This window comes from Dendrobates tinctorius, unplaced genomic scaffold (assembly GCF_039654945.1).
Source record: "Dendrobates tinctorius isolate UK_male_01 unplaced genomic scaffold, ASM3965494v1 ptg000137l, whole genome shotgun sequence".
Lineage (NCBI taxonomy): Eukaryota > Metazoa > Chordata > Amphibia > Anura > Dendrobatidae > Dendrobates > Dendrobates tinctorius.
Genome location: NW_027361805.1, coordinates 1017537 through 1030698, shown reverse-complemented (window position 1 = coordinate 1030698; position 13162 = coordinate 1017537). Strand labels below are relative to the sequence as shown.

General features: G+C 42.7%; 1 protein-coding gene across 2 annotated transcripts in view; it reads left to right on the top strand.

The window, feature by feature from the left end:
* Positions 1-13162, top strand: part of LOC141048587 (uncharacterized) — a 77967-nt gene that overhangs the window by 51104 nt on the left and 13701 nt on the right. For both annotated transcript variants that reach the window (XM_073544311.1, XM_073544312.1), the window contains exons 5-6: positions 8011-8134; positions 10897-10994. In XM_073544311.1, the coding sequence (XP_073400412.1) occupies positions 8011-8134; positions 10897-10994 (222 nt within the window). The remainder of the gene's footprint in view (positions 1-8010; positions 8135-10896; positions 10995-13162) is intronic.

Genomic DNA, 13162 nt, shown 5'->3' with positions numbered 1-13162 from the left:
ACTATAGGTTCTATGGAACTCGGTGGCATGGGTCAGAGAAGACAAACACAGTATATGTTCAAAGGTTCAGTATTGTATTGTAGCAACAGGTCTCAGTACTATGCAGATGTAGTTCAGGGTATTATAGTAAACAAGCTTCAGTATTGCACGGTACGGAGATATAAGTTCTGGCAACAGGTAAAGTCTGTACGAACCAACTGGTGAGAGTCTGAGGTCCAGCGGCACACAGTCCTAAGGTCCTGAGACTGGACCGGGCTCCAAGCGGAGAGCAGGCCGCAGAGATGACAGAAGCAGAGCAGATCCGGACAGGAGAGGCGGTCAGGCAGGACGGCAGGTAAGTAACAAACGGGGAATCCCGAGGTTTAGAAGAAGCAGGCACAATGCAAGTTCTCCAAGCTTGGCAGCAGGTGAAGATCCAGATACACAAGCACAGGTATAATGTGCAGAGTCCCTTTAGTACACAGCAGGCAGGAAACAGGAAAAGTCAAACAGGAACAAGATGGCCCCTTGTGAAACTACTCACTCCATCTTTGATAAGGGCAAAATTAAGGGCAAAGTCAGGCAGAACAGAAACATGGCTCAGAACCTCACACCATTCCCTCCTTCAAGGATGTCCTCCGGACGACCTTAGATCTGGTTTACTGGGGTATCGGCTATGGAACTGTTGGATCAGACGAGGAGCTCGAATGTTCTGAGGTTTCCAGGAATTCTCCTCCGATGGGTAACCCTGCTATTTCACCAAGTATTGAAGTTTCCTCCTATGGATCCGAGAGTCGATGATCCCTTCCACAATAAATTCTTCTTGCCCGTCAATGAGAACCGGACCAGGTGGAACGGGTGTACGTCCGGGAAAAGGATTCGGTACTACTGGTTTAAGCAGGGAGACATGAAAAACAGGATGTATTTTCAAAGATGTAGGCAATTTAAGATGGCAGGCTACGGGACTTACTATGTTGTTGATTTTGTATGGGCCAACATATTTCTGTCCCAACTTAGATGTCGGAATCCTTCATTTTAAATTTTTGTCGAAAGCCAGACCATGTCTCCTACCTTGTATTTTGGTGCTGGTTTACGGTACCTGTCTGCAGCCTTCTTGTATCTCTCCTGAGCTGTAGCCAGCGTTTGTTTCAAAGACTCTAAATTCTGTTGTAAATACGTAATTCGGTCAGCTGCTGCGGGTACGGACGTGTCTATAGGGAGTCGAGGGAGAATGCTGGGATGATACCCCTTATTAGCAAAGAAAGGAGACTGCTTGGTGGAGGCACTCTGTGAGTTGTTATACGTGAATTCGGCCATCAGGAGTAAGTTTACCCAATCATCTTGTAAGTGGCATACATAGCAACGCAAGTACTGCTCCAAGGTTTGATTAGTCCGTTCCGTTTGTCCGTTAGACTGCGAACGGAAAGCAGATGATAGATTTACCTTGATGTCCAGGGCGGCACAGAAGCTTCGCCAAAATCATGAGGTAAATTGGACCCCTCGATCTGATATCACTTCGTCAGGAACTCCATGTAGCCGAAAAACATTTTGTACGATGAGGTCCGCTGTCTGTTTGGCTGTCGGGAGACCGATATAGGGAATGAAATGGGCAGCCTTGGTCAAACGGTCGATCACTACTAGGATAGTGTTTTTCCCCTTAGAAGTAGGCAACTCTACAATAAAATCCATTGAAATAGACCCCCAGGGGCGAGATGGAATAGGGAGGGGTTGTAGCAGTCCCGTAGGTGAGGAGCGGGGAACCTTTGATCTTGCACATACCTCACATGACGAAACGTAATGCTGAACGTCTCTCCGGTAGGTCGGCCACCAAAAGAAGCGAGACAAGAATTCCTGGGTCTTCTGGACTCCTCTATGACCGGCGATCTTTGAGTCATGTATTAATTTTAGTACACTTAGTCTGACCGCTTCCGGAATATACAGGCGTTGTCCCTGAAACCAAAGCCTGTTTTTCAATGTTAGGTTTACCTGATTAGGGGGTCGGATCAGTAGTGGGTCTCCAGTGTAGGCTTCATTAATACTTGTTAATAGATCTTGATTGTGTAACACCCCTATGAAGTTTGTTTCTGAAAGTATGGTCCTCGGAGGTAATACTGGAGTTACGTTACCTGAGTGAATCCTAGATAGTGCATCGGACTTCCCATTACGAGAGCCTGGCCTGTAGGAAACAACGAAGTCGAACTGATTAAGGAATAAAGTCCATCGGGCCTGTCTGGGCTTTAGACACCTTGCCGATCTCATGAATTCGAGGTTCCGATGGTCCGTAAATACGACAATCTGGTGAGATGCTCCTTGCAGTAGATGCCTCCATTCCTTGAATGCGGTTATAATGGCCAATAGCTCTTTATTTCCGACATCATAATTCTTCTCTGCGGGCGATAATTTCTGCGAAAGGAAGGCACAAGGATGTAAAAGATCTTTCTCACCTGTTCTTTGCGAGAGAATGGCCCCTATCGCACAGTCGGAAGCGTCTACTTCCATTATAAAAGCTTGTTATGGATCCGGGTGTACGAGGATCGGGGCTGATGTAAATTTAGCTTTCAATTTGGAAAATGCCGTCTGCGCTTGCGGTGACCAGACAAATGGTATCTTCTTCCGGGTCAATTGGGTGATGGGTATGACGATCTCCGAAAAATTTTTAATGAATCATCTGTAAAAATTGGCGAATCCAATAAATCGTTGTACTTCCTTTACGGACTTGGGAATTGGCCACTCCTGGATGGCTTGAGTTTTACTGGCATCCATGCTGAGACCCTGAGGAGAGATAACATACCCCAAGAATTGGATTTCCGTTTTGTGGAGCTCACATTTCTCTAGCTTGATATACAAGTGATTCTGCCGTAGGCGATCCAAGACTACTCTCACGTGCTGCTGATGCTCCTTGATGTTGCTGGAAAAGATTAAAATGTCATCCAAATAAACAACAACAAAAATATCGAGTATGTCCCTGAAAATGTCATTCACCAAGTGTTGAAATGTAGCCGGCGCATTACGGAGACCAAAAGACATGACGAGGTACTCAAAATGTCCATAGCGGGACCGGAAGGCTGTCTTCCACTCGTCACCGGGACCGATCCGTACTAGATTGTATGCTCCACGGAGATCTAATTTCGTGAAGATTTTAGAGTGTCGCACCCTTTCCAGTAATTCGGGAATTAATGGAAGTGGATAGGAGTTCCTGATCGTAATTTTGTTGAGCTCTCGGTAATCAATACATTGGCGGAGTGAGCCATCCTTCTTTTTCACGAAGATCGGGGCACCCGCCGGGGAGGAGGATGGTCGTATAAATCCCTTGGCTAGGTTTTCATCGATGTACTCCTTGAGGGCTTTTAATTCTGGCCCAGCCAAAGGGTAAATGTTACCGAACGGAATCGCGGCACCAGGTAGCAGTTCCACGGGGCAATCGTACGGCCGATGTGGAGGCAATTTGTCTGCATTTTTCTTGTCACATACATCGATGAAATCCTGATACTCTATTGGTAGATTTAAGTCAACGGAGCATGCTGACCCAACTAAAGCTGGTTCCTTCGATGATATCTGTCTTCTAGGAAACTGTATTTCCTTCGTCTCCCAATTGATAGTAGGGTTTTGCAGTCGTAGCCATGGTAATTCTAGGATTATGGGAAAATGAGGGGAGGAAATTAACAAGAAGGACAGTCTTTCTGAGTGATCCGCCCCATACGGACTTTCAGTGATGTTGTTTCAAGATCTACGCGCCCGGACACCAGTGGGGAACCATCCACAGTTTCCATCAATACCGGAGAGATCCTCTTTTGTGAACATATACTGTGTTCTTTAGCGAATGTAATGTCCATAAAATTGCCGCTGGCCCCTGAGTCCACCATAGCGAAACTAGCAATCCATTGGGACTGGGTCCATATCTTGATTGGGATATAACAGTGTGAGTCCTTCCTTGAGCCGTCCAAGGTCGAAGTAGTGGGACTCACTGAAGAGATGGCTGCATTCACAGTTGAGGATATTTCTGAAGTACAGTCGGAGAAGTCATGATTCCAGTCGACTATTTCTTTCCTAGGAGGATTTGAGTGGGAAACTACTGAAGATACGTCCGAAAAGTCGCATTCGATCACCGCAGCCGTGGTCTTGCGATTCTTACCGGGACAATTCGAAATATAGTGACCTGATTTTCCACAGTACAAGCATAAATTTTCTCTAAAGCGGTGCTCCTTGCGTGGGTCAGGAGGACTTCTCCGGACTGCATCGACCTGCATAGGTTCTGACTCTACTGGGAGGAAGGACTTGCTCTGGGCTTCCCTATACCCTTCCTTTTGTTTTTCCCTTTGTATGTCTCATTAAAGCAACTTTAAACCCATTCCGAAACCCCTATCCCTTTCCTCCCTTGACATTCATGATTGTATCTGCTACTTGTAAAAGTCATGGTATTATACTACTGTTATTCTGCAATATACACTGTAATATGACGACGAACAATATTACTGTTAATGTATGAAAAATTTAATAAAGTTTATTGAAAATGGGCTTCCCTGGAGGGAGACGGCAGGGTTACAAAATTTCTGCGGTTAGCCCATCTCTCTTGCCGGCGTTCTGCAAGACGGATATCAATCCGAATGCAATGATTTATGAAGTCTCCCAGGGCAGCGGGTGACTCGCCTCTAGCCAGTTCGTCTTTAATTGTGGCAGATAAACCCCTCCTAAACACTGCGTATTTTGCTGAGTCGCACCACGTAGTGTCCAGTACTCACCTCCGAAATTCCATTGCGTATTCTACGACAGGGCGCTTTCCCTGATGGAGGGCTAGCAATGCGGTTTCTGCTGTGGTACTTCGGTTAGGGTCATCGAACATCTGACACATTGCGGAAATAAAATCATTTAAAGAATTCAAACAGACATCATTAGTTTCAATCAGGGGATTTGCCCAAGCAAGAGCCTTGTTGGTTAATAGCATTATCATAGTCAACACCTTGTCTCGTCCTGTTGGACACTGAGCCGCATGCGCAGCAAAATACAGCTGACACTGATTTAGGAACCCTCGGAATTTTTCTCTTTCGCCACCGAACCTGAATGGCGGGAGTTTAGGGAAAGCTGGAACTGAAGGTGGGGTTGCGGCTGAGGCTGAAACTGTAGTCTCCAGCTTTGAGAGACGAGTAGCTAACGCCTGAATGGATGTATCGGCTATAGTAGCATTATGGTTAGCTTGAGTCTCTAGTGCTGACAATTTTGTTTTGGTAGCCTGAAGCTCCCCTTGAAGTCCTGAGATAAATGTGCATATCTTTTTAAGGCATACATCCACAGAATCTGACCCAGCGAGCTCCATATTTGATGGCTTGTGTATCCTGTCAAATTAGAACTATAGGTTCTATGGAACTCGGTGGCATGGGTCAGAGAAGACAAACACAGTATATGTTCAAAGGTTCAGTATTGTATTGTAGCAACAGGTCTCAGTACTATGCAGATGTAGTTCAGGGTATTATAGTAAACAAGCTTCAGTATTGCAAGGTACGGAGATATAAGTTCTGGCAACAGGTAAAGTCTGTACGAACCAACTGGCGAGAGTCTGAGGTCCAGGCGCACACAGTCCTAAGGTCCTGAGACTGGACCGGGCTCCAAGCGGAGAGCAGGCCTCAGAGATGACAGAAGCACAGCAGATCCGGACAGGAGAGGCGGTCAGGCAGGACGGCAGGTAAGTAACAAACGGGGAATCCCGAGGTTTAGAAGAAGCAGGCACAATGCAAGTTCTCCAAGCTTGGCAGCAGGTGAAGATCCAGATACACAAGCACAGGTATAATGTGCAGAGTCCCTTTAGTACACAGCAGGCAGGAAACAGGAAAAGTCAAACAGGAACAAGATGGCCCCTTGTGAAGCTACTCACTCCATCTTTGATAAGGGCAAAATTAAGGGCAAAGTCAGGCAGAACAGAAACATGGCTCAGAACCTCACACCAGAACAGGTTTACCGTTAATTTGCTTAAACCATGGAAAGATAGCAGTATGTACTGTGGTACAGTAAAGGGTGTTTTACTGGATGGGAGATACATTTCTCCCAGCAGATTAATGTTTGGCTGGGTTTTTCCCTAAAGACAGGACCTGCGATGATGTCATGGTCATGTGATCAGCCCATGTGATGTCTACCTCACCGGTGGGAGGGGTTATGGGCTATGTAATGGAGGTTGGTATTTGGCACATGGTGAGTGTGTGTCTGGAAGTTACAGGAACTTGGCTGGACTTAGCCTGAACTTGTACACAGGATCCCTGTGCTGCAGGACTATAGCAGCAAGACTCTCAACAACCCTGGGAATGGCACCTGGCGGATGCCGCAGGACCTGGCAGCCGCTTAGTTAAGCCCGTCCCGTGCAAGGGGTGAGTCTGGGACCAGTGGTTCTCCAAGCTGGAGTACATTTATGTTTTTCCCTTATTTTCTGTTAACCAGCTGTGTGCAAAGTGACATTAAACCACTGAAATTAGACTTTGAGCCTGTGTGTTGCCTCGTTACTGCAGCCCTGCCATTACCTACAAGAGCGAATCCCTACAGTACGTATGCATGTATGTGTATATGTATATGTGTGTGTGTGTATATATATATATATATATATATATATATATATAATATATTATGAATGCCTAAAGACATGAGGCTTTTGGAAAAGGCTTAAAATAATATTTATTGATATTCATTTTTTAAAAAACAATGTTAACAGACAAATATCTAAATATCCAGCAAAAAAGGAAAGAAATGCGGCACTCCCCAGATTGCAGTGTAACTAGAGTCCTTTATTTTACCATATTCGGCATAGACAGCGTTTTTTAGGGCAGGTGAACAGAGGCATGCAGGGAACAAAGACGGACGACGGCCATTTCGAGTCAGAGACTCTTCCACGGGTCTACACGATGATCCCAAGCACACCACCAGGGCAACGAAGGAGTGGCTTCATAAGAAGCATATGAAGGTCCTGGGGTGGCCTAGCCAGTCTCCAGCTCTCAACCCCATAGAAAACCTTTGGAGGGATTTGAAAGTCCGTGTTGCCCAGCGACAGGTCCAAAGCATCACTGTTCTAGAGGAGATCTGCATGGTGGAATGGGCCAACATACCACCAACAGTGTGTGCCAATCTTGTGAAGACTTACAGAAAACGTTTGATCTCTGTCATTGCCAACAAAGGATATATAACAAAATATTGAGATGAACTTTTGTTAATGACCAAATACTTATTTTCCACCATAATTTGCAAAATAAGTCTTGCCAAATCAGACAAGGTGATTTTCTGGATTTGTTTTCTCATTTTGACTCTCATATTTGTGGTCTACCTCTGATGTGAATTACAGACCTCTCTCATCTTTTAAGTGGGAGAACTTGCACAATTGGTGGCTGACTAAATACTTTTTTCCCCCACTGTATTTATATATATAAAAAATTAAAATATGAAATAATATACTGTAACTTGAAAATGTATAAGATATCAGTATAGTAGACTATATAGAGATATCATAATATGTAAACTAGCTGTTACGATCTATGGGCCAGACATAGCTCTCCCTGAGAATCTGCCTCCAGGGCTTATTTTAAATGAAGGGGAGATTTTTTTTTATGTAGAAAAATAAAATAACAATAAACACATACATATTAGCCCCAATCTATAACTTTATCACAATATTAAAACAATATGGTGAGCACCATAAAAAATGCTTTCATTTGTGTATCCAGCTCACAAAAAAATAAAAAGTTATAAAAAATCATATGAACCAAAAAGTAGGAATTCAAATTATCAGCTCATTCTAAAAAAAAAACAAGCTCACATGCAACTACGGTGGCCCAAAAATAGAAAAAGTGATAGATCTCAGTATTGGTCTCAATATGGTGACAACTTGTTCCACAAAAAAAGTCCACACATTGCTACAGCAACTGAACTGAAAAAAAAAAACTCTAAGGCTCTAGGAACTTGGCTAGATATGCGTCAAGTGCACTATGGAGGCAATGATGGTTCGGGTTTTCAATGGATGACCCTTTTTTACCACTGAGTTTTTATCTTTGTGTTTATCAGATTCCTTTAAGATGTGAGGATGTCACTGTCTATTTCTCCATGGAGGAGTGGGAGTATTTAGAAGGACACAAGGATTTGTATGAGAACATTATAATGGAGAATCATCAGACTGTTATCATTTCAGGTAAGAGGGGATCTTCATTTTCCTTATAGGGTTAGTCCAGTAACATCAGGTTGTCACTTTTTCACAGAAGTCCCACATTTTGGCATCATCAGTGAGCCTCTCAGTAGTCGGAACACTAATTGCCACAGTGTTGAACTTCTGTAACCATTTGAATGGAGCAGTGGTTCAGCATGTGGATTACACCTCTGTTCATCTATTATTATTATTATTATTATTCTTGCTTATATAGCACCAGCATATTCCAAAGCACTCTACACACATTGTTATCACTCATTGTCCTCATTGGGGCTCACAATCTAAATTCTCGGAAAACCCAGATGAAACCCACGCAAACACAGGGAGAACATACAAACTCCTTGCAGATGTTGTCCTTAATGAGATTTGAATTAAGGACCCCAGTGCTTCAAGGTAACAGTGCTAACCATCACCTCCCACGTGACCACCAAAAACCGTTACTGTAAATCAAAAGTGATGTTAACCCCTTTCTGCCAGTTGACGTACTATCCTGTCTGTGTGCCCTGAAACTTAATTCCCATGGACGGGATAGTACGTCATAGGCGGTCAGCCACGCTCCCAGGGGGAGCGTGGCTGATCGCGGCTGGATGTCAGCTGATTCTCACAGCTGACACGGGCACTTTAACCTCCGAAACACTGCGATCAAACATGATCGCAGCGTTCTGAAGCCATCAGAGGTGCTGACAGCTGACACCCGACACAGACCGCTCCCGGCACTTTAACCCCCGAAACACTGCATTCAGCATGAGGGGCATGACGCGGGCTCCTGACTGCTGCTGCCATGGAGATCCGATGTCGTCATGACAACATCCGGGTCTCCAGACTTGAGAGACTTCCTGTCATGCGCAGTGATGACCAGGAAGTCTCTCAGATTAGTATATAGAAGCTGCAGCACTGACAGCTTCTATTGCATGCCAATCTGCATGCTATAGAAGCGATCAGCCTGCACAAAATGAGTGTCCCATAGTGGGACAAAGTGTAAAAGTAAGAATTAAATTAAAAAAAAAAAAAAAATTGTAGAAATATTTAACAAAATAATAAAAAATAATAAAAAAAATCAATATTTATTCCATCAATAAATATTTGAATTATAAAAAACTACACAATGAAAGTACACATATTTAGTATCGCCGCGTCCGTAACGACCCGACCTATAAAACTGTCCCACTAGCTAAACCCTTTAGTGAACACCATTAAAATAAAAAATGGCAAAAATACAATGCTTTATCATCATACCGCCGAACAAAAAGTGGAATAACACGCGATCAAAAAGACGGATATAAATAAACATGGTACCACTGAAAACGTCATCTTGTCCCGCAAAAAAACAAGCCACCATATAGCTCCATCAGGGATAAAATAAAAAAGTTATAGATCTCAGAATAAAGCGATGCAAAAATAATTATTTTTTTATATAAAATATTATTTATTGTATAAAAGCGCCAAAACATAAAAAATGATATAAATGAGGTTTCGCTGTAATCGTACTGACCCGAAAAATAAAACTGTTTTATCAATTTTACCACACGTGGAACGGTGTACTCAGGACAAATTATACAACAACTTTTGGGGTCCAATTTCTCCTGTTACCCTTCGAAAAATAAAAAATTGGGGTCGAAAATATCATTTTTGTGAAAAAATATGATTTTTTATTTTTACAACTCTACGTTATCAAATTCTGAGAAGCACTTGGGGGTTCAAAGTGCTCACCACACAGCTAGATAAGTTCCTTAGGGGGTCTACTTTCCAAAATGGTGTCACTTGTGGGGGGTTTCCACTGTTTAGGCACATCAGGGGGACAGGGGTTCTCCTAACGCGATATGGCGATATATGGGATATCAGCGTACTCAGGGCAAATTGTACAACAACTTTTGGTGTCCAATTTCTCCTGTTACTCTTGGTAAAATAAAACAAATTGGATCTGAATTAAATTTTTTGTGAAAAAAAAGTTAAATGTTCATTTTTTAAAAAAATTCCTGTGAAGCACCTGAAGGGTTAATAAACTTCTTGAATGTGGTTTTGAGCACCTTGAGGAGTGCAGTTTTTAGAATGATGTCACTTTTGGGTATTTTCTATCATATAGACCCTTCAAAGTGACTTCAAATGTGATGTGGTCTGTAAAAATAAAATGGTGTTGCAAAAATGAGAAATCGCTAGTCAACTTTTAACCCTTATAACTTCCTAACAAAAATAAAATTTTGGTTACAAAATTGTGCTGATGTAAAGTAGGCATGTGGGAAATGTTACTTATTAAGTGCTTTGTGTGCCATATCTCTGTGATTTAAGGGCATGAAAATTCAAATTTGGAAAATTGCGTAATTTTCAAAATTTTCGCCAAATTTCCATTTTTTTTCCACAAACGCAAGTTATATCAAAGAAATGTTACCACTATCATGAAGTACAATATGTCACGAGAAAACAATGTCAGACTCGCCGGGATCCAATTTAAGCATTACAGAGTTATTATCTCATAAATGGACAGTGGTCAGAATTATAAAAATTGGCCCGGTCATTAACATGTAAGCCACCCTTGGGGGGTAAAGGGGTTAATTGGGCAACCCCTCTGAGGCTATCCAGGATTGGTGTCTAGCACATTGCTAAAATCTTCACCTATTTTCTTTTATTGGGTACATAGACAAAAGCAACACATTTATAGTACACAGGATTGAACAATTTGTTTTTCTTTTCACTCACCAAAGCATTAAATGTGAGCTTATGTATCCACACACTCTGTGTGTCTTCTACAGATGAATACAGTGAAAATGAAGTAGTAGAGCAAAGTCCCAATCCTCTATATTCCAAGGATTGTCCAGTGGAAAGTCAGAAAATCCCACAGGATTCTGAGGTTGGTCAAATGATAAAATACTGTACATAATAATGTTTCATATTTAGCTAATTAATAAATATTACCATCACAGACATATGTTTTTTTCCCAGTCCCATCTGATCATGTAACTTCTTGCCATCCCATCCAGGCAAATTAGAGGACCTCTGTTATTCGTCTATCAGACATTTGTGGCATATCCTGTTGAATTGCATACACTTATTTAATTGATCTCTAATTTTTATTTTTCTGAAAATATTTAAAGGGGTTGTCCACTAATCTAAACTACTTCTTGTAGGGCTTGTCCACTACTCAGACAACACCTTCTCAATCCGTATGTTTCTCTCTTTAAAAATATTAAAGGTTAGGCCGGGGTCACACTAGAGAGGAATACGGACGAGTAAGAGGCGTAAAAAGCACGCATTTGACACGGACAAATGATTCTCTATGGGTTTGCTCCCAACAGCCGTATATTTCTCTTGCGTATTCTACGGTCCGTGCCACTTGCAGCATGCTGTGATTGTCAGTGTACTACGCCCGTAGTACGCCAATGAAAGTCTATGGGTGCGCAAAAAATACGGATTACACACGGACCACACATGTGACTTGCGAGAAATACGCACCCGGTGTCTTTTACAAAAGCCGGCAATTCAGTGCGCTATACAGTAAACTCACACTGACAGGTTTAATAAAGAAAGAAAGAATAGATATATACACATAGAATACACATATATATATATACATACATGTCATTGTGACAAACATATATATATATTTATATTTCACAGAGTTCTTCATAGCAGAATAGCCGCTAATTAACTTGCCGGCTTCTATCAAATCATTCCCCAACCCGACATGAAATGACACATGGTTTACATTCAGTAAAGCATTTCATGTTTTTTTATATGTCCCTGACTAATAATTAGATGAGGGTTTGTGTGCAAAATTTGGGAGTTGTAGTTGTTATTTTAAGGGGTTAATTCGTTGTTCAAAAATGTGTGGGCTTCCCATTGCCCTATATTGGTGGCGAGTGGGTTAATCTAACAAAGGGTTAATGTCACCATTTGATTGTAAGGTGACATTAACCCTTTGATGTCGGGTTGGGGAATGATTTCATAGAAGCCGGCAAGTTAATTAGCGGCTATTCTGCAATGAAGAACTCTGTGAAGTACAAATATATATATATGTTTGTCACAATGACATGTGTGTATATATATATATATATATATATATATATATATATACATGTATTCTATGTGTCTATATTCTTTCGCTTGTGTTATAAAACTTGTCATAGGGCTCCATTATATGTCCATTTTGCAAGCCGGCGAGAAAATCTCAGCATACGGATTCCGTACGGATGCTTACATGCGCAAAATACGCGACCGCACCTTGCTTACGGATGACCTACGGAGAACTATTTAGAGGTCATTCATCCGTATTACGCCGGTAAACTACGGACCGTATTTTGCGCCGGTTAGTGTGACCCCGGCCTTATTCTGACTTCTGGTGCTGTGGCGCCCCTGAGGGTCCAGTCGCCACAGAGGTACTGCACCTCACCCAGAGGTGTGGTACCCCACAACCAGGTAACGTGGGTGCACTCGACCAGATTCCAAGACCCACACCCCATACACACTAGTAGTGTAGCAGAGCACCCTTTATGGCTCCCTACTTGGAACACGAAGAGTTCTGGGAGGTGGGCGGAGCGTAGCTTAGAGCGGGAGCAGGATAGAAAGTGAGATCAGATCCCTCTGAGGGAGGGAGAGCAGAAGGACATGTCTGCAGCAGCTCTACTGCTTAGAGGCTGCTGGACAGATTGGAACATAAGGGAATAGTGATGGGAAGTTCGGCTCTTTTTGGTGAGCCGGCTCATTCGGCTCCGCTCACCATAAAGAGCCAGCTCGTTTTGCTCATTAAACGGCTCTTTTGTTTTCTACAGTCATCGTCCTAGGTCTTTGCCTGTAAAGTGAGGGCCTCATTCTACACCTGAATAAGGATCTAGTGACACAGTGTAGACTGTTATTCAGCATTGCTATTTCCTCAGATTGTCAGCTCTTGTGATCAGGCCCCTGCTCCTTGCTCTGGTCTCTCCTGTACAGTGAGGCCTCATTATACTCCTGTATAAGGATCTAGTGACGCAGTGTAGACTGTTATTCAGCATTGCTGCTTCCTCAGATTGTCAGCTCTTG